The sequence below is a fragment of the Pteronotus mesoamericanus genome, unplaced genomic scaffold (assembly GCF_021234165.1).
Source record: "Pteronotus mesoamericanus isolate MK-2021 breed Mesoamerican mustached bat unplaced genomic scaffold, CSHL_Meso_final scaffold_174, whole genome shotgun sequence".
Lineage (NCBI taxonomy): Eukaryota > Metazoa > Chordata > Mammalia > Chiroptera > Mormoopidae > Pteronotus > Pteronotus mesoamericanus.
Genome location: NW_026555309.1, coordinates 35,562,567 through 35,590,212, shown reverse-complemented (window position 1 = coordinate 35,590,212; position 27,646 = coordinate 35,562,567). Strand labels below are relative to the sequence as shown.

Genomic DNA, 27,646 nt, shown 5'->3' with positions numbered 1-27,646 from the left:
CCCCCTAGAGTTTAGCCTGGTAGTATTGCTTGATGTTAATTAACCTTTTTACACACAGCCCTGCTTTGCTCTGAGCCTATTAAAGTAAATTTAAATTTTATCAAAACTCCACTGTGCCTCATAGTCCAATAATGACTCTATTATCTTTTGTTTGGTGAGATGGTACAAGCTCCTCTGGCGTGCAATCTCCTTGGCTGCAGCAAGAGAATAAATCTAACTGGACTACCAGTGTGTTCCTCATGGTCTGTACTGAATGGCTTCATCAATCTTAAACCGTAGAACCTACATCTGAAAAGCTCTATTCCATATCTTTTCTGATTCTTCTAAACAGAGATGGATTCTCATCTACCTGTATTTTAAGTACTATCTGATTAACTAGATCAGTGATTTTCAACCTTTCTCATCTCATGGTACGCATGAACTAGTTACTAAAATTCTGTGGCATACCAAAAAATGTTTTTTGTCAATGTGACAGAAAGGAGGTATAATTCTGATTTATTTACGCTGGACAGCTATTGTGTTGACTGTTGTCATTTTTTAAAATTTGACAGTCTGAGAAAAGAGGTCAGTGCCCACTTAATAGGTATTACGGGTTTAAAAAATTCTTGTGGCACACCGGTTGAAAATCGAACTAGATTAATAGTCAAGATCATTTCTGTTTTCAGTTCCTTCAACATTCCAAGTTAGTAGTTGGAGTGGCTCTTTTCTCTGCATGGAAAACTCTTCAGATCTTCGCCTGGGGGGCTGGCTCAGCTCCTTTGAAAAGTTCTCCTCATCATTCTCAGTTAAGGTTTATCTCTCAGTTAATCTCTCCCCATACTCCCCCGCTGCCACTCCGTCACTCTACCCCATCATCCTATGTTATTTTCCATATTTTTCTTATTACTCTCTAAAATTATCTTCTCAATTGCTTGTTCATTATCTTTGTAAACCCTTTAGAATGTAAACTTCGGGAGGGAAGGTAACCAGACCAGCTCTGATAGCTGCAAGCACCTCCAGTGTCTTAGAATCGCCCCCGGTACCTAGTAAGCCCGCAACAAACATTTGTCGAGTGAATGAACAAATAAGGAATGATGTGGTTTATTTTCCTCCTTCTTCTGTAAACACTCTCCAAATGGTACTACCTGAATTTCCCCGAATTAGGCAGAGGGCGGTCAGCCTCACCATTGGCTGGAGTATTAGCCGTTGCTCCTGGCAACTCCTGTTTTCCACCAGTCGCGTCGCCACTCCATCTGGCCCCTCCCCTCGTCGCCCACACTCCCAGACTGTCGAGCTTCCGCCAAGAGGTAAAAACTGTACTTGCCCTTTAAGCGGCGGGACTTCTGGTCAACGTCCTCCTCGGCCGCCGGAAGAGGAAGTTTCGCCTCCGAACGCTCCCTCGCTCGTCCGAATTCGGTGGCGCCACGTCCGCCGGTCTCCGCCTTCTGCACCGCGACCCGAGCTGCTTCCGCCTCGACACCTTCCACTCACGAAGCCGGCTGCGGCGTGAAGGGGCTACGACAGGGAGTCGGGTGACTCTGCGCATCCTGGCCAGCTAACAGGCGAAGATGTCGGACATCGGGGACTGGTTCAGGAGCATCCCAGCCATCACGCGCTATTGGTTCGCCGCCACCGTTGCGGTGCCCTTGGTCGGTAAACTCGGTCTCATCAGCCCGGCCTACTTCGTCCTCTGGCCCGAAGCCTTTCTCTACCGATTCCAGGTACCGACCAGCGACCGGGGAGTGGAAACTACAGGTCCCAGGCGGGTCCGCGGCGGCGGAGCGTAGACCGCCAGGTTGCGAGCGCGCTGTGCCTCCTGGGATTTGTAGTGCGACCGCTCCAGCAGTTTAGGGCGGGGTCCTGTGGTCCCGGGGCGGAGCGGTGGCCGAGGGATCTGGAGCGAGGAGCCGGATAGCTGAAGGCGTGGAGGCTTCTATTTGGTCTCGCGGAGGGATTGATTTCGTCCTTCTGTTACGATTGTGCTCCCCGCTCTCTGCAGTCAGAGAAGGAGGCAATGGGAAGGGAGGTCTGTGATAGTTGTCAGTCTGTTGGACGCAGGTGATTAACAGCCGTGGGTTTACCTGGAGCAGGTGTCCTCTGACCTTTCTCTGCCACGTGGGTGGCCCGTGGCTGTCAACTTACCCAACTTCCAGCTGAGTTCCTTTTATGTTAATAAGTTTCCCGCCCCTCCCTCCCCCGGTAGGAGTGAGCTGAGGTCAGAGGTGCAAAGAGTGAGTTTATTTGTCTGCATTTCCGTGCCCTGACTTAGTATCGGGCATGAAGTGTTTGAACAAGTGAAGGAAGGAGTAAAGAGTTAATTACTCCGGAAATGGAAGCCCTTGTAATTTTTTTTTTTAAGCTTGAAGGAAACAGTCCAGAATAACATTATTGGCAAGAGCATATTAGTTTCCTGGAGATTGTCTTTATTCAGTGTATTCTGTGACTTAAATCTTTTATCAGTGGCAGGTCAGACACTAAGATCTGACGTTAATTTCAAAACATTACTTGGCTTGTGGATGGTGTTCTCTTGTTGTCCCCCTTTTTACCGACAATTTTTTCATTTCCTTTGCTGGTTCTGTATCTTCGTGAACTTTAAATGTTGTCATGAGCCCCAGGAGCCAGCTATAGGATCTCTTCTCTACCTCCTGCTGTAGGTGATCTCATTTAGCTTCATGGCTTTAAATACTTTCTATAAAGTGAAGACTCTCAAATACAAATACACGTATGTTTAGTCCAGATCTGTCCCGATTTCCAGACTTGTACGTCCAGCCATCTATTTGAAATTATCACTCAGGTGTCTGATAGGTATCTCAAACCTAATGTGTCCCAAATTGAAAACTTTTCCCTCTTTGCCGTAGAAGTAAATAGAGACATCGTTATTACAGGAGCTGAAGCTCAAAGCCATGGAGTCATACTTGACTTCTCTTTCTCTTAGACCCCACAGACTGTCAGCAAATTCTGTTTACTTTAGACATGTAACCAGAATATGGTCCCTTTTCATTTTCCATTACAAGCCATTATCATCCCAGCCTGTTCCTTTCAATCTTTTCTCTAGACAGCTGGAGTGATCCTTCTAAAACATAAATCAAACCCTGTCAGTCCTCTGCCCAGAACCTTCCAGTGTCTTCTTCACTCAATGAGAAAAATTAAGTCCTTCCAGTGGCCAGCAGCGCTCCTACTGCCTCTGACCTCATCTGCTGCTGCTGTCCATCTTGCGCATTAGGCTCCACGGTGGAATCCTAGCTGTTCCTCAACACCTAACTCGATCTCTCTTCGGGGCTCTTTGCATTTGTTGTTTCTCTCCTTGAGAGAGGTAACCATGGCTTACCTCCTTACCACCTTCAAGCCTTTGCCCAAATACTACCTTATTTGGAAAGGCCTTATCAATTGCCCAACATAAAATAGTACCCCTCCTTTACTTTGTCTCCCTTACCCTCAATATTTTTTGCTACCTGTCACCACTTTGTATTTGTTAGTCCACTTCACATCAGAAAATAAGGCTTCATTAGAGCCATATCTTTGTCTAGTTTACTGTTGTCTTTGTTACCTAGAATAGTGCTCGACACGTAGCAGGTGCTTGTATACTGGTTGAATGCATGAAAGTTACTGGGCACTGGAGATATAAGAATGAATAAGAGAGAAAAAGTTCCAGCTTCCATGAGGAAAATGAGAGAGGCATATGCTAGAGAATGACTTAAGGGGCGGATTGTTTGATAGAGTGCTCCAGAAAAGACGCAAGATCTCTGAACTGAAATCTGAATGATGAGGAGTCAGCTTAGGGAGGATCTGGCTTTGGGGACAGTCCTCCAGGAAGAAGGAATGACGGTAAGCTTAGAGGCAGGCAGAAGAAACAGAAAAAAGACTGGATATCTAGTAGAGGGTCAGCTGTAGGGATGAGGATTGGAGAGGAGGATGGAGATAGGTAGGGGTGAGTGCAACAGAGTGAGGGTGGAAAGGTACAACGGCGCTAGATTGTATAGGGCTTTGTGGTTTCACAGACACTGGGGAGGCTTTGGAATCTTTGAACAAAGGACTGACAAGATTGCCTTGACGACTCTGTGGGATGGACTTGGTATGTGGGGTGGGGAAGGGGAGAATCGAATTAGAAAGTAAGAGAAATGGTGTTTTGGCCTCGGATAGCTCTGAAGATAGAAATTGGATAGGTTTGGGAGCTGGAATGGACAGGATTGCAGCTGCGTGGATGGGAAGGGTGAATGGGGGAAGGAAGCAGAACTCAGAGGCGCCACTGCGTTCACAGGGGGCGGCGGAGCCCTGTACTGAGATTGGAAATGTTTAGGGAGCCTTAGGTTTGCGGGTGGGGGAGGGTGTGGGTAGAGAGTTACGTTTTGAATCACCTGAAAAGACTAAATAAATTATTCATCCCTTTCCAACTACAGATCTTTGTGAGGCCAGATTTTCTTCATATATGTCAACCAAAACAACATATCACAACAGGCTGAATGGAGGAGATGTGAGAATCTCTTTGTCTTCTATGAAGCCAGACATTAAGGAGGGTTGTAAAAGTGTAAAATGTCACTCACTCACTAATTTTATGTTTTGGAAAATGAGTTTCATTTAAAAACGCTATTTATATTAATGCGTAATGGATTTATTGTTGTAATCTACAGCAAAAGCTTGATTTTTTTCCTCAGTGGTAAAAAAGACAAAGTTAAGTTTTGGCCATGTTACGTCTAGAGATGCTTTTTAGGCACCCAAGTGGAGAAGTTAAGTAGGCAGTTGGCTGTTAGATTATGATTTGGGTCTGCAGCCGGAATTGCTTACTGTGTTTTTCTTAGTTGCTTTGGCAAATAATTTGTTGACTGAGCGAATGTTGTGCACTTCATGCCTGGCGACCTGTCGGGTGATGTTCGTGCCGAAGGGGCAATGGTTGTCAATCATTTTGTGGGAAAACGCGGTCAAAACTGGCTCTTAGACCCTCCTTGCAAAGTCTTGCTCACTTGTCTAGTCAGATAGTAAAAGGAAACCTTTCTAACAGACCACAGGTGTGTACTGTTAAAAGCGGCGAACTGATTAGAAAGATTCTTCATTCACTCCACACCTTCCATGATTTCCTCCTCTTCCTTGCCTTGCTTCTTGGGGGCTTATCATCCTGAGACTGGGGCAGGATGAAGGCAGGAGGCAGGACAGCGCACTGCCTGCCCAGGTGTGAGAGGACCTGTCTTTGTACCTCCTTTCGGCGGCTGCGACTCCCGACCCATTCTGGACAAGTTTAGCTTTCAGATCCTCTTAGAGAAACTTGTTTGCAAATGAAGCTATTGAAGGAAAAACTGCATCTGAGAGGCTGAGGTGTGAGGACAAACAGCATGTGGTGTACTTCCTGCTAGAGGCTCATCTTTTCTTTAGAAGCTGGATTTTTAACGGCTTAAGTAAAGATGGGGTGATTGATTTTGAGTTGTGGGTTTATGTTGCAAGTGACTAACGTCCTTTGTCCTCCTTACCTATGTTTCCTCTGGGCAGCTTGTAGATCGGGACTCCAAAGTTTAAAATGCCCTTCCCTCCCTTTGGATAGGGGAAAACACATGGGCATGCTGTTCCCTGTTGCCAGCCCCTCACACTCAACACCCGTCAGTCGAGTAGTTCACTGTCATGAAATGTCTTCATACTGGTCTCTGATTAGCTAGAAGAGAGGCGGCAGTTTCCTGCTGCTCTAGTGGTTTCTGAGATTATGCCTCCTTATGGCTGCCCCCACAGTGATAGTGTATTTCTTTGGACACGATAACGCCCCCTTCCATCTGTATTGTCCTTCTCCATATGGTGTCTCACTGAGCTCCCACAGCCACCCTGGTATCAGTGTTACCTCGGTTCAGAGACAGCTGCCGTTTTGGCTTCTACTTCCGTAAGGTGAAGATCTGAGCTCTCGTTAACTCCTTTGCAAAATATCTACCAGGACACGTAGGTAAGCATTTAACATTATTCAGGGTGATCTCTTGCCACTCAGTGATAGCAAATTGTTTTTCTTTTTCTGTAAGTGTAGAAAGACTGTGGGATTTCAGGTAGTTGAGACATGGCTTTTGGGCCTGCCTGGCTCGGCCCTTACTGGTCGTGTACCCTTAGGAAGTTATTTACCCTTTTTGAACCTCAATTTCTTAATGACTGAATGCGTGTATATAATAGGCACTCAGATCAAGGAACAGAACATTACTTAAAAATGGGTATAATTTACTAGCACATTAACTCTGCTCTAATGGTTCACTCTGTTCTAACTCCATTGATTATAAGATGCTCCATCAATTTAATACAACTTTGGAGGGAGAGGAAAGTAGAATTTACCTTAAGTGAATATATTGATAAATACATTCTGATTTCAGAAGCACAAAAACGATATGTTCAAATTGAGGAAATATATTATCTCCTTTTTCCTCTATTATATAAAACACATAGAAAAATATTTGTAAAACCCCAGTAGTTTTGTAAATAATTTATTCAGAAATAATGCCATTTTTATTTATTAGCTAGTAATAATTCCTTTATTACTGCCTTCTCTCTATGGACAGTAAGAGTCTAATTTTAACCTGTAATCGAAATTGAAATGTATCTGCTGGATTATTATCTTATTTTTTTCCTCTCCTTAAAAGTAACCTGACTTGAAGTGGGAAGATACGACCTCTGAAGTTGTTTCTTAATTCATTTCCAAGAATAATAAGAAATGGCACCAGCCAAACCTGTGCTTGTGCCTGGCGCTCATATTTGCCAAGCTTTTGCTTATAGCTATTACACTTAACGTGTGGCAGCAAGCCTAGCTGGTTGATTTAAGAGTGTGCCAGGGAAGAGAGGCATGTAGGCACATAACCAAAAGGGGAACAACTCGGTCTATAGGCTGAGCAGGGAAGTGACCCCCCCGGTTTGGATTAGGGCTTGGCTGACAAGTGTTTTGGTATGTAGCACAGCTTGCAGGTCTTTGCTTAGCGATCCTGTCTACATTAGACAGTTCTGCTGTGGTTCGCAGATAAGGCTGCCCCTTAGAACATAGCTGTGTTTTTTAACTTTTTATTGGGTTACAGGATACAAGCAGGAAAGTAGATGTGCTACATATTTATAGCTTGTTGGACTTTCAAAAACAGAATGTATGTATTTAACCAGCACCCAGGTCAAGAGACAGCACTACCAGCACCCCCGCAATGCACCTGCAGCTGGCTCCCTTCTGGCCACCACCTCCTCCAAGGGTGCCTCCTGCCTTGACTTGTAGTTCCATAGCCTGTTCTTGCCATTTTTTTTTTTTTTTTGCATGTGGTAAGTGAAATTCTTTCGTATCTAGCCTCTTTTCTTCTCTTCCAAGCTTATACCTTTATTTTATTTTTATTGCAGTGCAGTGGTTATAACTTCCAGTATAATGTTCGTTAGAAAGAAGATAGCAAACTTCCTTGTTCTATTTCTAACCTCAGAATTTGAAACCTGTCTCTGATTTTATTTACTTACTGCGGTAACATTGATTTATAACATTATATAAGTTTCAGGTATGCAGTATGATTTGACATTTGTACGTAGCACAGCAACTATCCACTTAACAGCACCTTTGAGAATCACCCATGTTTTTGCATGTGGCTGTAGATTACTCATTCCTATATTGTTATATTATGGGAATAGATTACCATTTATTTGCCCATTCTACTGGAAGTGTATCTTTTGGGTAGTTTCTAGCTTTGGCTAGAATGAGTAGTGTTGCTAGGGACATTCTGGTACATGTCTTGGTGAACAGAGGAATGAATGCATTTCCGTTGAGCAGAATTGATGACTTCTAATAGCTCTTTCAAAGCCTTCAACTGGGACTGAGTGCCTTTCATTTGTTTTTCTTGCATATTTAGTGTGTATACACACACACAAAAAAGGTCGCAGTTTGCTAACATCAGCATTTGGCACATGGGTGCTCTTCTTTCTTAATTGCTTGGTGACCCATGCAGACTTCAACTCCAATCTTTTTTGTTTCAGAAAAATCTTTGGTTTTGATAGTAAAAAAACAAAACAAAACAAAAAAGAACCTGCCTTAGATTTTTGAATGGCCTGTGTGATTATTTCAGTAGCAGACTGTTTGGGAGATTTTAGTTCAAGGATAGCTGAACTAAACATTCTCTCAACAGACATTGTTGGACTGAACGAAGGAACAGTGTCTTATTTTTTGAAGGTCTTTTGCGCCAGTGAACAGCTGGGCTTCTTGCCCTTGTTAAGGGAGGAACTCTGGGCGGTTTACCTAAACTCTAAGAAGGGACCGGTTTCCCTCGGGAGGAAGCTGGGTGACTGGTTCTGGCCTTGGCATCGCTGTGGGGTTAAAGCAAGACGCTCCCCTCCGAAGCTCCTGGCACACCAGCCACGCAGCCCTCTGTCTGCAAGCCCTGGGCTCTTTGTGCTGCCCCGGCTGCCTCCAAAGGAATCCACAAAGGCTATCCAGGGTTGAAAACATCTCTCCACCACCCCCAGCCCTGGAAATAAGGCCTTTTCCTTATCATAACTATTTGCATACGGAGTAAAGGGAAGGAGGGTGCCCTCCCATTCAACCTCAGGGCGGCTGCGTTACATTGTGTCCTTCTGAGGAGACAAACTATCTCCTTGTCTTTTCAAATTATCATTTTAAAGTAATACAAAAATAATAAGACTCTTAGATCAATGAAAGCAAGTATAGCTCAAGGGTAAGCTTAATGAACACAGAACAGAAGGGAGGTGTTTTGACAGACACTGATTTCCAAAGAACAGGTGCACACAGTGGCTAAAAATAGTGTTGTGTTGTCAGTGTTAGTGGAAAATGTAGTCAGAAAAAGCCTTTATTTTTTTTCCCCTAAAATTGGGCCTCTAGTGACTTGCAGGACTATGGGGGTAGTTTAAAATGTGCGTTTGTAAAAACAGGTCTGTGTGCAACTCCTGAAAGATTATAGTGGTCACATAGCCACAGAGCAACGGTTTCTACAAAGCGGCTTTCAAATCCACTTTCCTAATCCCACCATTTGGCAAAATCTGTGAGGTAAGGGGGGCGGGGTCAAAGGGCAGCTGGCATTGGGTAGGTGAAGACACAAACTCAGAAGTCCAGACTTTTCAAAGGCCCCCTGGCTATGTAAAGCCGGGGTTTGCTTGCTTCTGCGCTTTACTCACAATGGTTTTCATAGGCAGGAAGAATCAGGATTACGGAAGTACAGTAGTACTGAAAATGGTCACTAATTGCCACTTACCTCATTATAGTGACATCGCTGGTGAGAGGCATTGTAACAGCGGCCTTGAGTAGCACCAACTCTGGAGTCAGGCTGAGACACAGTTCTGGCCCTGCCGCTTACTAGCTGTTCCTTAAGTTTTCTCATCCTGCTTCCTCTTCTATAAAATCCACCTCCTGAATCAGTGCGTCAGCAGAATGGTACACTAATAAAAAACAAAAACAAAAACAAAAAACAACCACAACAAAACCATTAGTCAAATTAGGGCAAATATTAGCATGCCGCCCCCTTTTATAAATGGTGATTGAGACTCAAGAAATGAGAACGTGTAAGCCAAGACTTTAATCTAGGTCTTCTCCAATGATTTCTAGTGTTTTTTTTTTTTTTTCCCCACTAGGCTGTACTGTTTCTATGATAAAAGTGTGAATAAACCAAAATGCACGCTAACTAATTTCTTTTTCTGGTTTAATATATGGGTCTTGCAGAGTCACTCTTTGGGGATGGGAAGTGTACTTTCCTCCACAGGGAGTTAAGCTCTGGAGGTTCTACCACGTGGAGAATTGAGCGTGCCAGCTCCGTGCAGGCCGGGCCGCGTCACCGCTGGCTTCCATTCCAGCCACGCCCGAACTGTCGGCAGCACCCCTTCATTCACTGTGCTCTTGCCATCCTTTGGGACTTCGTACTCGTTTTTCCAGGACCACACTTCCCCTCCCTCGCATCCCCTCTTGCTTCTTTGGCCAGCCTCCCCCACTGCTGAGCGCCCCTTGAACAGTGGCTGCGTCTTGTGCGCTGGTGCTGTGAGACACACCGCCCTCAAACCAAAAGCCACCCTTAGGCTGGCATTTCCAAGTGTCTGGGAAAGCCGTTACTTACCGTGTTCTGGAGGTACTTGCCAGTGTGTTAGGCAAGCGTGGAATTAGATGCACAATTTTATTTACAGATAGAGTTCCCTATTTGGAAAGCTCCAGAAGCTCAAGCAGTAAGATAATTAAGTTCTGACGGCGGGTGTAAGAAGAGGTAGAAAGCAGCAGCTCTATGGGAAACTGTAGGTGCTGTGAAAGGCTGTGTCCTGGCCGGTATGACAGCAATGTCGCATTGACATAATAAAGATGTTGGTTCTAGTTCACTTAGAAAAATGAAATACTGAGACGAGACAAGAAAATTGTGACAAATGTGGAAGAAAAACAGGAAGGGGATTATTTAATTATGTAGCTTTACCAAGTGCGAAAAATTATAGACCTAGAAATTAAAATGGGTGGGTATTGGTATAGCAATTCAGTTCCAAACAGAATAATCTAAAAGTAGATCTTATGCAAAGGAATAAATATATGATGAAAGTACTTTTTCAAATCCATGGAGGAAAGATGGGTTACTCTGTAAATAGGATTGGGACACCTGAGTGGCCATCGAGAAGCGTCAGCTGGATCTCTCCTTCACTCCTTCTGAATATGCTGAAATAAAACTGTGAGCGCTTGTATTTTCTTGGAGTGAAGTATCTTGTAAGCATGATACATTTGCCTACATTAAATTAAACTTTTACATGGCAGAATATTATAAAAACATAAGTCTAACAACTGTCCAAAAAATATTTGCTACAGTGAGAAAGGGAAATTTCCATAATGTATAAAAATATGCAAATCTAGCAGAAAAATGAAGAAAGGAAGTGATAAAATTTTAAAAACATAATTGGTGAATATGAAATACACTAACTGGCGAGGGTGTTGAGAGAAGACAGGCATTAATCTACATTTTAGGAAGAAGTATAAATTGGCTAAACATTTTTGTCGGCATTTGGCAAAATCTACCAAAATTAAATACAGCTGTCTGATCTAGCAGAATGACTCACAGGAATTTATCTTATGTGTATATGTATAAAGAGGATATTCAAGAATATTCAGTGTAGCTTCGTAACAGTTTAAATGAAGTTTAGATAGGCACATGAAAGAAATACTATGAAGGCAATAAGTATATTTTTCAAGGGAGTGAAACAAGTATAGAACAGTGTGATATAAAGTAGGAAGAAAGGGGATGAATAGTAGTAACATTTACTATTATTTCTTGAAAGAAATACAAGAAACTGATCCATTGTTTCTGTGAAAGGAACTGGGAGACTGAAGATCAGAAGAGAGGCTTACTTTTCACTGTAGAAGTTTCCGTAATGTTTTTGTTGGGTGGTGGAGGGTTAATACTGTAAAGTCAAGTGTCTATATTGCCTAAAAAGCACAGTGATTTAGAGGGGAAAAAAATCTCATTTTACTTCTACCTTTTGAGGGTGACATTTTTTGACAAGATTTGTCATCCGAGTAGTGTTGTTATTCTTCTGAATAGATATGTTACTGTACTGTTGGAAATTGTCTTTGCAATTTATTTTTGATAGGCTTAACTGCATGCTGGATCATATACTTCTATAGTATTGACTTATTTTTTTCGGCTTTCTTAGAAATATTCGCTGCTCACTTTGTGATGTGGTTTTATTCCAGCTGATTTGCACACTGTTGATTGTAACTGGTACGAACTTTCCGTCAGTTGTTTTCTTGAATAATGTTGGTGGTGTCCCCTTAGTAGTTCTCATCATTAAAGAGAATGTTTTGCAAGAGTTAATTTTGTATAGTTAAAAGAAAAAAAAAAATTAACCAGGCTTATAGAAACTAACAGCCGTGTTTATTTTGATCTGGACAGATTTGGAGACCAGTCACTGCCACCTTTTTCTTCCCTGTGGGTCCAGGAACTGGATTTCTTTATTTGGTCAATTTATATTTCTTATATCAGTATTCTACGCGACTCGAAACAGGTATGCTATCCAAAGTCGTTTTAAGAATTGTTTCTGTTTAACTTACTAATGCATATGTTTGCTTGGAGGACTTTTGAGGGCAGTTAGCGTATGTAAAGAAAGGGCAGAATGATAGTGCATACTCTCCTAGGCACTTGGAATATTTGATTTTTAATCCTCACAGCATCATCATAAGATGTAGGTAGCAGTGTCCCCATTTTATAGACCAAAAAAAAAAAAAAAAAAACAAAAAAACAAACCAAACAAAAAAACCCCCAACAAGACCGGGAGTTTACAAATGCTTACCCATGTACTCAGTGGTTGTGCTGTTTGCCTTTCACGGAATGTGACATTTCACTCATTTCTGTCACACAACTGTGTCCTTTAGTGCACAGTTGGGCTGAAGGGTACATATCTCCTAGATTGAGGCTGAAAAACCACACCTTATGCAATTAAAAGCCTAGACTGATGCTCTGTCATTGAATCACTGAACTTTAAAATATACTTGTACAGCAGGGGTTTAGTAATGTGATAGTTTATCAGATATGATTTCCTCTGTGATGTTATGGATAAGCTTTCTTATAAAAATCTTTTCTTACAAGGTTTCTTACTGATTGTTATTTATTTCCTACAACATCTTGCTGGCTGTTCTGAGTTGCTTATCCTGAAAAGCAATAAATCGATACTGCTATGTCAAAATGTGAATATAATGATTTTGAAGAGGTTGGCTGACTACAGACTTTATAAACCTGCTGTCCTTAGCTCAGGATGGAGAACTGTGAACCACCGTTAAATCTGCCAATTTGACCATTGCAAATCAGTCTCCTAACTGCAGGGAGCCAGAAGAATGGCCATTTATGTATCAAATATAATCTTTCCTTAAATGGGTGTTTGCTACTAGGTGCCTTTTAAAAAGAAAGAAACTGTTACATTAATGCAAAGTGTCAGGCCGTAGACCATTACTACTGGGAGGGTCCTAGCCCAAGTTATGGAGGAAAAGGATGGAAGTAAACTTGCCTGAGGTGAAACTCACAGCAGGACTCAGCACCACATCAAGGGTTTGATCCGGAAATCCACCAGAAGAGATGATTTTCATTCTCCCTTGTCCCTTTGGGACCTCACATGAGACTGACTTGCTTAGTATTCTCACCCTGTGATATAATTTAATTGAAGATGAAATTGTTGGAATAATGTTTTGTTTTGTTTGTTTTTTGATATCAGTAGTAAACACTAGATTAAGTGTAGATTACCCATGATGCATTTTTAAAAATTTTGTTATGAAAAATTTCAAACATTTATAAAAGTAGAAGGTTAATGAACCTTTTTTCTTTTTATTGAGAAACATTCATGTAACATGAAACTCAGTGTTTTAACCATTTAAAAGTGTGTAATTCTGGATACTTCTTATAAACAGAATCATGTAATACATGGTCTTTGAAACTGTGGCTGCCTTCTTTCACTTACCATAGTGTTTTCAAGGTTCTTCCGTGTAGCGTATATTGATTGACACTTACTCCTTTTTATTGCCAAATAAGATTCCATTGTGTGGGATCACCACCTAGTGTTTTTCCATTTATCAGTTGATAAGACATTTGAGTCTTCATTTTTTGGCTCTTACGGGTAGGGCTGCCATGGACATTTGTGTAAAGAGGAACTTTTAAGATCTTTCCATTTAAATAGATTTTATAGACAAGACAGCAGTGGTCTGGAGAGCGTTGCCGCGTCCCACAGGTCACACAGTGGCGTGAGAGCACAGCGAGGGCTGGCGCCCAGGTCGCTGCTTCCCAGTCTCCGCTCTGCCACACGACCTCGGGGCGACGTTTGGACAAAATGTCTGCCACACGTGTATGTTCCTGCCTGGCTAAATTAAGTATATAGCAGCGTTGGCTTATTTATGGTTTTGATTTAAACCGAAGATTGCTATTCGAAGCCAGTTAATTTATAAATTCCCAGTTGCAAGCTTGCCAAATAATAAAGTATGGTAGTTTATGTGATTACAGTATTTCAAATATCCAATCTAAAAAATCTTTAGATACCACAAAGCTAAAACCACATCAAAAAGAAGCAAAACTATCATTAAAATTTGAAGTATTTGTAAGAATTTCAGCTCTGATTCATCATGGGGATCCCCTGCCACTAAGCATCCCTAACCCTGTGGCTAAAGTGTGCCTTTCAGGTAGCAGGGGGAAAATAAGGGAAAAAAGGAGAGACATTTGTTGGAAATATATATTTTTTTATTTTTTAGATCAGTTTTTGTCTGTCTTACTTGTCAGGATTGTTAGGATTGTCCAGTGTCAATCCTGTTGCTTGTCAGGATTTTTAAATTGGAAGGGAGGGAAGGGAAGTGCTTGAGCTCACGTGACCTCACACTCACATACTCCTCTTTGGGCCTCTATTCTAGTCTTCCTGCCGAAGGCTCCAGGACTCTCCCTTAGAAGGGATAGCTGGGCCTGTGGTGGTTTTTCCTTCTGGCCGTAAGACAGCACCTGGTATACGGTGCAGTGACAAGAACACTAAACCAATAATTAGACTCCATTCTGCTTGTAACAAACCATGTGACTTTGCTTGTGTAACTTTATTTCCTCGTCTGTAAAACGGGGATCTGGTCTTCCATTCTTACTCCCAGATGGAGTGTGAAGGTTAAAGAGTCAGAGGCTTTGGAGAAGTTTGGGTGCTCCCCCCCCCCGCCCCCCCGCCAATTTTCCCTTGTTGGAATGCAAGCTCCTTGACAATGAAGATGGAATCCTCTCAGTCAGCCCAGCGCTGGACTGAGAGAGAAAGGGGGGGAGGGGGAAAGAGAGAGAGAGAGAGAGAGAGAGAGAGAGAGAGAGAGAGTGTGTGTGTGTGTGTGTGTGTGTGTGTGTGTGTCTTGTCTAGCAACAATAGTAAGTAGCTCCCAGCACAGTCCTGTTGCGGGAGGCACAGCAGTAGGCCCGACAGGTGGGGCTTGTCCCCTGACAGAGCTTACGGCCTAGTAGAAGGAGAAGGATTGACCGCGTGATCCCAGATGTGTCGTTGGGTCACAGTGAGAGCCACGAAGGAAAGGCGGACGGGCCGTGGCGGCGTCTCAGTCGCTGTGGAACCGGGTCCTCCCTTTGGGTCTCTTAGCCGGTGGCCCTCGGAGCACTGCTTACTGGAACCCAGTCGGGAAAGCACAGCTTTGCCTTCCCAGGGGACTGCAGTTCCGGGCTTCACTGAGACACAGATTTACATATTTTTAAAAATTTACTCTTATTTGAGAGGAGTGATTTAACAGTATTCTCATGTTGGCTTCCTGTATAATTTTTGAAGCGTTTCTCTATATACAAGTGATTTCTTTTGTTCTGAAATTCTGAACCATGACATTTATCTGGCTTATCTTTGTTTTCTAGGTGCTTTCGATGGGAGGCCGGCAGACTACTTATTCATGCTCCTCTTTAACTGGATTTGCATCGTGGTATCCTTCAGTGTATTATTTTGGGCCACAAAGAAACCAGTATATTTTTTTCTTTCCAGGTTTGGGAAAACAGTATTCTGTACAACACTTCAAATGACAGTATTTGCATCTTTGTTTACTACAGTTAATAATTAAGAACTAAGTTCTTTCTCAGTGCTGTAGTAAATCATATAGCCCCTGAGCGGCACATTCTCTTGCTGTTGCCTCCGTGGGATTTTCCCACGTTCGGTTGAGTTTTATTACTGCTCCGTCTTCTTGTTCCCAGTTCTCTGTGTTCTCATGTGTGACAGCTTGTTGACTGCGGCACAAAGAGGTTCCGGGCCCGCAGACAGCTTTTGAAATCTGTGGTCCTGAACAGAAAATTAATTTACAACCAGCATCCTGTTCTGACTTCGTTGCTATCCTTGCCTTGGGGTCCTGACTAGTGATGCAGCCCCTCCCTCCATAAGTCCCCGGCCCCAGGAGAGGACAGGGCCTGTGTCTCCGCTGCGTTCCAACCGCAGTTGTCAGCGGCCCTTCAGCTGCAGACCTTCACAGATGGTGAGAGCCGCGGAAGGGACTTGGTGGCTCAGTCCTTGCTTTGGGGCTTAGCTTCCACTGACACATGGCCCAGGGCCAGAAAATGTGGCACTTTGGATTCCTTTCTCCCCCTTTAAGGAAAGAAAAAAATGTTTTGACTTGAGCCACGCTGTGCATCCCTGACCCTGCAGAACCAGCTTTTGTTTCAGAAGGCGCAGGCATCCCCTCGTTCTGACTGAAGGAGAGCGGCTGAAATGCAGAGGCGTGGCCAGGGAGGAGGGCGCAGGCGACCACACTGAGCATATGTCGAAGCAGGTAGTCTCTGCCCTTTTCCTGTCATTGTGGCGTCTGATAGGATGCGCATAATGAAGATTATTAGACACCCGTGTGCCCTGGGATATTTTAGCCACCTGAGCTATAGAACAGTGTGTTCCCTCAGAACACTGGGAGGACCCGAACTTTTACTGGGTGCAGAATGCTTTGTTTTTCTCTGATCTTTAACCGACAAACCAAGATTACCGGCTTAGCGATGGACATGCAGGTGAGTTGTAACTATCCGTCTGCCCTTTTGTATGTTTCAAATACGTAATTAAAGGCCTCTGGCAGAGTTTAAATTGCTTTAACTATGTGGTTGATTATGTGGCATATTGAAATGATAGAATTATAGCTGTTTTATTTTGAAGACATTACATGAGTTAGCTAAACCATTACTTTTCTTATTCATTTCTAGTTCCTTTATCATGTTTGAACATTGAGAATGATGGTTATTCAGTAGTTTCTGTGCACATAGTGGATATACATCTTTAAATTTATTTTAGATTTTTAAAAATTATTGTTTATTTTTAGAGAGAGAGGGGAAGGGAAGGAGAAAGAGAGGGAGAGAAACAGCAGTGTGTGGTTGCCTCTCACGTGCCCCCTGCTGGGGACCTGGCCTGCAACCCAGGCATGTGCCCTGACTGGGAATTGAACCAGCGACCCTTTGGTTTGCAGGCGAGCGCTCAGTCCACTGAGCCGCACCAGCCAGGGCTGGGATACATTTTTTAAAAATTGAGAATATACAGTAAGTAAAACTTTATGCCACCTTTTTTCGAATAACAGCTTGACGCTGATATTTATGACTCTAAGATGCTGTAATTGTGTTGTATTTTATTACAGGATTTTTGTAGCATATACTGTATGATTCATTAGAACGAACAATTGGAATTCTAATGAGTTGAATTTTTTTTTTTGTTTTTTGAATGACAGTGTGAGGATGTGTTTGGAGAGGTTAAAAAAGAGTGGTAAATTCATACTAAGCCTGTGGTTAAGGGTTTTGGGAGCCTTGTCCTCACATGTTGATTTCTTTTGCAGTTGCTAATGATCCCTCTGATCATGTCAGTGCTTTATGTCTGGGCCCAGCTGAACAGAGAAATGATTGTGTCGTTTTGGTTTGGAACACGATTTAAGGTACTTGAACCGAGTTGGGAAAATGTTCATTTGTCTGCAGAAATCCCTCTTCAGCCCAGAAATGTACTTTCTGACTCGTCCAGAAGAGGTCAGTGCAGAGCAGTATACCATAGGCAGACCCCTTCTCCTCAGTCCCTCCGTTTCCTCAGCCAACCCAGAGTCCTTTGCTCACTATCGCTGTCACTGCTTGCTCCCTCTGTACCTCAGGCCCCTCGGAGTGCGTCCCTGAGTGTCTTCCTGGAGGTGTGTGGGGTTGAGAGAAGGAAGGAATGATGCTCTTGTGAGACCCTCCTTTTTAAAATCTGTTCTTATCACTCCCCGTTATATATTGTACACGTTAGCCAAAGCATTGTTTGTTTGGGGTTTTTTTTTTTGCCAGTACACACTTTATTTTTGTGCCTTTGCTCAAAATTTTTCAACTGTAGCATTTTTTTCAATATTCTTCTTCCTGCAAACCCTATCTATTCTTAATTCGAGCCAAAACTGAACATACCTGTTTTCTAAGTCACCTGCCTGGAATTAGTTGTGCCATTGGGCTTCTGCAATATTTTGTGTTCCCCTTGCAGTACTTACCATATTCTGCCTTCAAGTTATCTATATGCAACCCTTTGTTTACTAGTTTGTAAAGTCCCTTGTAACTCCCTTAACTCTTCATATGATGTCTTGAATCTAGTACGGTGCTCAGCTGTTCAGTTCATCTGGAGAGCTGTTTTATTTGTGAGAGAATTAGTTCGAGATAGCAATGTGTTAAGAGATAAAAATTCAAGTAATTTTGTGAAGTATGTTAAAGGAGAGCCTAAAAAGATGGGGTATTTTTAATTTCCTGGTAGCAATATGCTGGTTGGAGTCTCATGTGATTCTTTTATGGGCCATGCTTTTAATAGCATGGGGCACTCATCTGCTGCTCGGAACTCTTTGTTACTCTCAATTCCGCAGGGCCTGTATTGCATTTGAAACTGTCAGCACAGCGCCCGGTCTCTCTAGTTACTAATATGTGAAGGACCGTTTTAGACAGGAAGTTTTAAGTACGGTTGGAGTGATGCTATACTGACCTGAGAAATTTCTGGCACGACTTTCCAAAGGATTTATAAAGCTTTTGTCAGGACATCCTTGTCCAGTCCTGCCCCTTCAGAGGCACCCCGTGTGGGTGTGGGGCTCATGTGTGTGTCTGTTCTGTTCCAGGCCTGCTATCTACCCTGGGTTATCCTTGGATTCAACTACATCATCGGGGGCTCGTAAGTGACATTAGACTTATTTATTTATTTTTTGAAAGGCAACAAGCATTTATTTGAATTCAAAAGAAAAGCTGTTTGGGAAGCACTGATTCAGGCAGAAACCCAAATAGTGTTCCCTGTTTGGTTTATTTAATTGGAAATTAATCCTTGGATGACTTCCATTCTTTTTTATCTTCCTTCTCTAATTTTTATGGGACTTTAAAGAATCTCAACATGGAGGCATCGAAACCTTATACTTGCAAAATAATTTCATTTTGATTTAATTGATTAAATTGGAGGGCTTTCAATACATTTTATTATTGAATGATTGTTTATTATTGTTAGGTCTTTATTACAGTAGACTCCCATCTCTGTGTTTTTGAATAAATATTCATTTCTGGGTTCCCTTCCAGACGGAGCCAACACAGATCTAATTTGTGTCTGAACTGACTCCCCTAAAAACTATGCCTATAATAACTCTGTTACTTAGGGCCTTGGGAACTGCTTACCACTTGTAGAAATGCAGATTCTCGGATGGGAAGTAGCTTTGTAAGTGGTTGTATTGTACAGAAGTTTTGACCAGTCAGGGTCAAATTTCTAGTGTGGAATTAGCATGGAGATGTAGGAAAACCTTGAATGCACCCAGTCAGAATTCTAGGAGGAGGTTACCAACATGCCACTATTTTGAGAACCCCCATTTCTTACAGTACACAATGTTTATAATGCTTTAAAGGATTTTAATAGTACTGGTTCTTAGTGCGTCTGGTCCTGACTGCTACTGCGTATTGCTAGGGAGACAAGAATGAATTGAGCAAGCAGACTCTGCTTAGAGCACAGCCAGTTCTGAGCTTGGCGAGGCCGCCCGGAAGGGCAGCATCTGGGAGCGTTTGCATGTGTTGGTTTGTCCTTGCCAGGAATCCCGTTGCAGCAAAGACAAGGAAGGATATGTAACAGTAAGAGTGGACACACTCTTGCAGTGACCTCGGTGTAAGCCATGGGAAAACTGAAGAAGGTCATTGCTTATTTTAGGATTACGAGGCGAAGATTGCTGTTCTGAAGTGATCTGCCTCTGTGATGCCTTACCTGAGGATACGGGAGGCGAGGGGGTGCTCCCTGCCCCAGGACCGGGGAGCAGACCTTCGGGGCCTCTGCTCCCAGCTCCCATGCCTCTCTCCTGCTGGCCTGCATCGTTTGCCCATGTTTCGCAAATACAGTATTCATGCCTGGAAGCATTCAAAAGTTTGCAGCCCCCCCCAACTCCTAAGGCGGGAAGTAGCAAAAACAACATTTTGAGGTTGGGCTGGGGCTCGAAAGAGATGTCAGAGGGGCAGCCAGCTGGCCTTGGGGAGCACCAGCGCCCTTGGTCCATCAGGGCTGGTTTCAGGACACGTTTGCTCGCTCTGATGACAGAAAGGTGCGTTGTCAAGCTGCAACAGACCCCCAGGGACCAGAAGGGGGCCGCGTGAAGGATCTCTTCCCTGTGCCCTTAGTTAAAACTTGCTGCGCCTCCACCGCATGAATGTCTTTGAACTGATTTGTTTCTCTCTTTGCAGGGTAATCAATGAGCTCATTGGAAATCTGGTTGGACACCTTTATTTCTTCCTAATGTTCAGATACCCAATGGACTTGGGAGGAAGAAATTTTCTATCCACACCTCAGTTTCTGTAAGTGTTTTTTTCTTCTCCCATTTAACAATCATTTTACTGCCCATTTTCTTCTGTACGCTGATAAAAACTCCACGAAGGGTAGGGTCTGCCTCTCTGTCCTAAGAAATGGGAGCCAGCAAATGAGTTGCCCTGGTCACAGAGTCACAGGCAGCTGGGGATGGAAGCCCCAGCTCAGTCTCCTTCACAGAGCCCCACTGTGGGCCACTGAGGCCCGATTCGGGCGTCACAGGGAGCTGAGAAGGCGGGGCGCCTGTGTGCGGCTCAGCGCGCCTGGCAGTGGGCTGGGACCGCCGGGTTATCTGTGTCACCCAGGAGTTTGGATGAGGAGGGTGAAGAGGGATAAGTTAGCCTATTGGCCAGCCATGTAAGACACTTTTCTGTTAGGAATTAAAATGAGACTGGAGGTTTATACAGTCCTCTGCTTTTACGGTTGACTCAAGGGAGGCGGCCGAGGACATCACTTTTGGTTCTGAGAGAGACTTGGGTTGGAATCCCATTCTCCTCATTTCCTAGTTTTGATGTTGGGAAACTTACTGAATAAAGCCTCCAGCTTCCATGTGCGAGTTGCTAGGTCGGGGGGAGGCCCTGGCTCACAGGATTGCAGGAGGCAGGGCACACCGTTGGCGGCACACTAGGGGCACTCAGGAAATACGAGCTCTTAGCCCGTTCCTGCGGTGGGGGCTGAGGGTGGAGTGCGGCGACCCAGAGGAGATGCTGACACACTTGAGCGTGGCAGTAGTGGTACAGCCATTCTGCCCGTGAAGCAGAGGCTGTGCAAGAGGGGGCCAGTGAAACCACCAGCTGCATGTCACAGCCTGGCTGGCAGGTGCACCTGACCTCCAGCTGGGGGTGTGCAGAAATAGCTTATGTTTAAAACCCTGAACACATGCACACCGGGCCCTTTCACATCTTGCTTGTTTTAGTGTTTTGCAGTTTGTCGTTCTTCCAAGCGGTCCATGGGGGCAGCGAAACTGGAGTAGGCGTCCCACTCCCAAACCCTCGCCCCCTTCTCTAGGTTAGGGGTAGGTTTCTGAAATAATTTTATTATGAAATAGAATATACATACAGGGAAATACACTATCGTTGTTGGATTTTTTTTTCCTTTAAGAGCATAAAAAGGAATTTGTTTCTCTTCTGAATCTTGAGTTGCCTCCAGGCTGAAAAAACAAATGACCAATCTGCTTTCTAATTATCAAAGGACACACAATAACAGCAGGCTTGGATTTTTGATCTAGGTCTATCAAGTCAGATGGCAGATGCATCAGTTCAAACAAACAAACAAAAAAAAACTTGGTGCTTTGGGGAGCAGCCAACAGTTATTATACTTCAAATAGCCATATTCTGACTTAATGGCTTGGAGATATTTCTCAATTGTGGGCAACAAAGTACAGGAGATTCTAGTGGCAAAATCAACAGCATGCTGGAGCCTGCCTGCCTTTTGAGCTCTCTCTGTTGGTGAAAGCCCTTCTGTTACATTTTGCATAAAGATCAGATGACAAAATGTAGTTCCTTACAAAAACAGTAACTGCTTTGAAATTACCATAAATTTTTGTTGATTATGTATAATTGGGTGTCTTTTTATACTAATTACTTGCATTTAATTTCACTATCTGTTTAAGCAGTGGAGATGGCTTCCATATTGTCTTACAGTAAGAACCAAAGCAAGACAGCCCCAGCACTGCCTTTTTAAGTGTTCTATTTTATTATAAACTCTGGCCCTGGCTGGTGTGGCTCAGTGAATTGAGTGCCAGCCTGCGAACCAAAGGGTCGCCGGTTCGATTCCCAGTCAGGGCACATGCCTGGGTTGCGGACCAGGTCCCCAGTTGGGGGTACGTGAGAGACAACCACGCATTGGTATTTCTCTTCTCTTTCTCCCTCCCTTCCTCTCTCTCCAAAAATAAAAAATCTTAAAAAAAAAAAGAATATTCTTATATACTCTGGAGGAATATTATACCAAAACATCATGGATGTTGAGAAACAGAGCTTGGAAATACATTTTGACTTAGTGTGGTATTTGTTCAAAGGGAAAGAAGGGAATTAGCGAATTCTAAGATACATCACTATTCTGCATTCCACCTAGAAAAGTAGACATCCTTTGCTCTGCTCTATGCAGTTGTTTTTTGTTTAAAAGGGAGGGAGCGTGAAGACGCAGGGTGATGTAAACCTTACAGCTGCAGTCACTGAGGACTGTCACCGGATCCACGCTGTGTGGGTCTCGCCCGCAGCATGAGACCTGGAGTGCACGTCGTCAGCGGTGCGGGTCACAGGTCCGGGGCCAGGCCACCGGGGTTTGAATCCGGACCGTCTGTCTAGAAGAGCTTTTATTCAGTCTTGCCTCAGTTTCCCCATTTGTGAAATGGAATAAATTTAAACATAGTCTCAGTTTACTAATAGTCAAGGAAGGGAAATAGTTGGAAAAACTGAGAACCTGGACTTGAGTTTAAGTCTTAGCTGTTCTATGACTCGTAAATTATGAAACCATCAAGTGGGAAACCAGCAAATCTTCTTGGGCTTCAACTCTCCCACCATCTATGAGATGGAAAGAATGCAGTTGGAGGGCAGATTATGAATAAAAACATGCCCAGAACTCCAAGACACAAAGCTGCCTTCTCTAGTCGCCCCAATGGACGCTGCGGAACCCAGACGCTTGCACGCAGCAGCGCCGCCGGGGCTGAAACGCACGGGCTGCGCGGTGGTCCCTTAAAAGTGGATTTATTTTGTATCCTTTGATCCCTATGTAGGTTCATCAAAATACTATATACAGGTGTTTTTTTTTTCTAGTGGTCAGGCTTGTGGGAGTAATATTTTACTTATTCTGCATGAATTCCTTTCATGATCAGAAAAAAGATCACAGATTTTTAGACTGTGAATTTAGCTGAAAACTTAATATATTTAAGAAACCTGAAATGTGGGCGCTTTCTGTGGTCAGGGAGTTGATCTAAGTGCTGAAAAGGCAAGTTAATAAGACATTGTCCCCAGCCTCCCACTGGCCGTAGACTAATATAACTCACTGTGAGAATGGGGGACATGGGAAAGGGAGATGGGCTAAGCATCTGACAACGATGCGGTGGTGACCTTGTCTTCTCTCCCTTTATTCCCGTCTCTGCTCCAGGTACCGCTGGCTCCCTAGCAGGCGAGGAGGGGTGTCGGGGTTCGGCGTGCCCCCTGCGAGCATGAGGCGAGCTGCTGATCAGAATGGTGGAGGCGGCAGACACCACTGGGGACAGGGTTTTCGGCTGGGGGACCAGTGAAGGAGTGGCCTCTGGCCTGCCCACCAGCCACTCTGCTCAGTTGAATTTTTCCTCCCAGTGCTGGGCGTGCTTAACGCTCGAGTTCTGGCAGACACTGGTGGACCTGACCCACACTGAATGTAGTCTTTCAGTACAAGACAACATTTTTTAAATGCTGAAGGAAAATATAAGTGTTCCTCAAGTTTTCCTGATTCTCATTCAAGTCCTTACTGCTATGAAGAACAAACGTCAACTGTGCAAAGTTCAGAAATGACTCTAGTTTGGGGCGTCTCCTCTTCCTTTTCCATCTGAATAATGGGTTTTGGTAGGTCCTTGTCTGCTTTCACCAACCTGGGCATCGGGTTGGGCCACCAAATCTTTGTCAAAGGGACTCTTGCCTGTTCCTTGCACACATCCCTTCCTCCTACTTTTTTCCAACCCCCAGACTTGCAACTAGAGGAGGCTGCCCATAAACTGGTTCTGCCTTTGACAAGCTCTCTTATTTATTGACTTTTGCCAAGGCTTGGTCACGAAAAGCGTGTGCAAACCTTTCTTCCCTTGGGTGGCAGAACTGTAACAATAGGGGGAAGACTTGGAACAGCGGATGAAGAGCTTCTCGGCTTTTACAGTCGCTGGGACCTGGTATCCCAATTGCAACCCTTGCCACCGTTTCAGAAGTTTTTATTTTAAAAAGCACTGCTGGGTCAGCAGCGGCCGCAGATTGGTGTTAATAAGGCATGAAGGTTGTTGCTAGGCATTTTTTCCTAAGTGATCACAGCCATAGTGGAGTTGCATCTTACCCAGGTTTAATCCTTGGTGAGCATAATCCCATTGCATCTCACATGTAAGGCACACTGGTGTGTGTGTGTGCCCAGAGTATAGCTGGATTGTATTGTGCTAGAAAGTTCCAAATCACATTTGTCACAGGGAGATGCTGTCTTTGAAAGGCCCCTGGGCATTGATTCCATTTCATTCTCATCCTGGGTATATGTTTATGGAATAGAGTGTTGGGGAGAACCTTATACCCTATTTAAATTGTCATTTTTTTGCCCTCCTCCCTTGAATGGCCAAATACTTCAGTTAATTGTGAGGAGGGCATAGCTCCTCCATACAAAGATCATATTTTAAGAACTAATATAAGCACATATAGGTGAATCACATAATTTTGGGTTGTAATGGCTTTAGAATCATTGTGTTTGAGGGTCTTTATCATTTTGAGTTGTGAATGTACATCAGACCAGTGTAAATACCCACAACTCCTTTCTCATAGGTGGCCTTTTCCATCAGATCTAGGCATGTTGCAGAATTAAGTTTTTGAAAGGCTATGGGGTTTCATACAGTTTCTCATCTGATGTTTTATTCCAAAAGCAAACTGCTAGGAGCAGCGTTGAGTGGCTGCCATACTTTAGTGAACTAAAATGGCTTTGAACATCTTGACCACGTTTCTCTCGAGGAAACATGGCGCGCTAACAGGATGACCACCCGTTGCCCCACTCTTAACCCGCTCTGTGTGTTATCCTAGGATGGGGGGTTTGAAAACAGCGCCTTGTTTTTAATCAGGTTTGTGTGTACTTCTCCACATTTAATTTATATGGCAAAATAGGAGGTGGGAAGACTGAACCTTAGCTGTCATACATTCTGTTCTTGACCTGTGGCCACAATAAAATGTACTTGTACATTTCCCTGTTACGTTGCTTGTGCACTCATTGTCCCGGAGTAGACCCTCGTTGTCAGACGACCTCGTGGTAAGTGGACTGGAGTCTCTTCTGTGCCCTCTTAGCAACGCAGCTGCCTGAGAGCCGAGGTTTTTCTACTGGTTGTTACAGAGTCCTTTAAGGCAAAATGTTCATTACATTCTCTTAGATGTATTTAGGAAGCTGATGATTTGATTAATCTTGTCTGGATTACCTATCTCTTGGGAATAATTTTAGCTAAGCAGGCTATTTGAGATTTGATTTGGCAAGGCAAGACATGACAGTGGATTCTCTTTATGAATGAAAAAAAATCCTTATTTTGTATAGAGAAATTTTCTTTTTGTAACTAATCATTTTTATTGGTAAACATTGTAAATTAAAATGTACAACTTGACCATTGTCTGTCATAAGTTTCTCTACCTCTCCTTTGCTCCCTCTTTGAGATGCTACGTCATTTCTGTAACCAGCCGCCTCTTGGGCGTTCGGGAGAGCCCAGTGTTTGTTGCCCCTGTAGCGACACAGCAGCACTTCTGTTTGCGCGTTGGAGTGTATCTGCAGGATTCGCTCGTGGAAGCAGACTTTGCGGGTTTTAATTCAGTGAAGCAGGATGCTTTGGAGCCCTGGGGGAGACGGCTGTGGAGCGGAGGGGCTGCCGAGCCAAGGACGAATTCTGAGTGGGCTGCTGGGTGCAGGGAGAAGGGTAGGTGCAGCTCTCGGGTTGGCCTGAAGCGGGCAGTGCGGCTGGAGCTCGGGGATGGGTGGAAGAGGCCTCCAAGGGAGCACTGTGGGGGCTTCACGAGGAGGACGAGGGGTTATGAGCAGGGGTTTCCGTTGGACATCAGGGCTCGCTATAGTTTTCCCATAGAAACAAGACCAGTTAATGCTATTTATAGGTATTGTTGGTGCAGCACATTATAAATAATTGGGTGCTGGTGGACCAGCTGGAAAACCTAGTCACTGTGTGTTTCTGTGGAAAAAAATACATTATTAACGCTAAACTCATGAATTTGAAAAGGAACTTGTAGCACTCACAGTCTTCCTGAATTGGGGACAGCTTTGCAAAGGCCCTGTCCCTGGCCTTCAGGCCCCTTCCAGCTTAAACCTCATTTCATCAAGGAGAGGCCTTTATAGCTCTGTAGGCAGGGCAGGATGTCCCCCACACGGTCCACTTGCACCCTGATGTCTGCTTTATGACACTCATCGCACCTATAGTCATTTGTTCAATGTCTGTCCTGTGGTCTTTTAGCATCATGAGACCAGTGATGACACCCTTCCATCGTCGTATTCCCGGTACGCAGCCCAGCGCTTGCCGTGTACAGGTGCTCATCTGTTTGCTGCACTGAACTGAAATTGGGGCCAGGCAAGGGGCTGGGGAGGAACTCGGCCTGTGTAGGGAGAGAGCTGAGAGCCTGGTCCCCTGGGAGCCTTAAAAGATTTTATGTTCATATAGGGGAATCATAGTCTCCTGAAATAAGATACTAGAAGAGGTTGGAGGTATTAGAGTGGATTAAAAATTGAGACACTTTAAAAAGAAAAAAGCAGCTATAAGCAGCTTCTGTCTACAGTGTATAGTAGTCCGTGCACGGGTGTGAATACTGGGGGCGTTCCGGGCAAAGGAGCCGCAGTATGGACGGAAGGCAGGCGCGAGAGTGTTTGGGAAGAGCAGTTGAAGGAATGGATTTAGCTGTTTCTTCCCTGGGCAGTTCCCCTGGCTGTAGGCCTGTAGGCATGTAGGAGTGCATCTGCATTAGGAAATGAGAAAACCCTGTCACATCGGGGCCAGCCAAGCTGGAACGCCCCACAGAGGGCGCGGAATTGGATTTAGGTGCATGGCTTAAGGATCACTTAGGAACTGTCTGTTAAGCTCAGTTTGTCCCTTGAAGCTGTAAGCTGACCCAGATGAATTTGATCCCTCTCCTCTGCCAGCGTGTGGGCCTTTTCCCGCGGGCTTGTGCTGACGCCATGAGTGTCCCTGCTAGCGAAGGGCCATCTCGGTTAGCTTAAGGCAGACTATGGGTTTCTCTGGAAACTGTCCTGATAGAGAAGCAGTAAACCTGGCGCTTAGGACGTAAGATGCGTCAGTTCCCAGGGCAGGCCCTCATCCACTGGAGGTGCCCACACCTCTTCCTGGAGGGGAAGGATTTGAACTTCCAGATCCCTTCCATCAGCGTTCTTTCATTGCTGGTACCAAAAAAGGACTCTGGTTAACTTCAGCCAAAGGGAATTTATTAGGAGGATATAGAACACTCCACAGATCCCAAGGGCCTGCTGGGAAACCTGACGTGGGAAGGGCCCCGTGGGTTCCGGCAGCAGGAACTTGTTTTACCCCGCCCGCTGGGCTGAATCCGCTGTGCCTTGAGTCTGCTTGCGTCTTCCCCCTTAGGACTCAATGCCCGAGGCTTACTGGCCCAGCTTGGACTTGTTGTTTTTCCTTGGCTAGGAAGTCAGGAAAAAACATTTGACTGACAGTCCCATTAAAACTGCTTGTAATGGGTGGGGGGAGGTAATTTTCCAAAAGCAAATCAAAGTGCTCTTG

At 44.2% G+C, this 27,646-nt stretch overlaps 1 protein-coding gene across 1 annotated transcript; it reads left to right on the top strand.

The window, feature by feature from the left end:
• Positions 1–1,339: 1,339 nt before the first annotated feature.
• Positions 1,340–25,563, top strand: DERL1 (derlin 1). The gene is made up of 8 exons (XM_054590444.1): positions 1,340–1,700; positions 11,814–11,925; positions 15,276–15,340; positions 16,374–16,400; positions 17,210–17,305; positions 18,488–18,540; positions 20,073–20,183; positions 23,299–25,563. The coding sequence occupies exons 1-8, from the start codon at positions 1,548–1,550 to the stop codon at positions 23,435–23,437; spliced, it is 756 nt and encodes a 251-aa protein (XP_054446419.1). The 5' UTR covers positions 1,340–1,547; the 3' UTR covers positions 23,438–25,563.
• Positions 25,564–27,646: the final 2,083 nt, after the last annotated feature.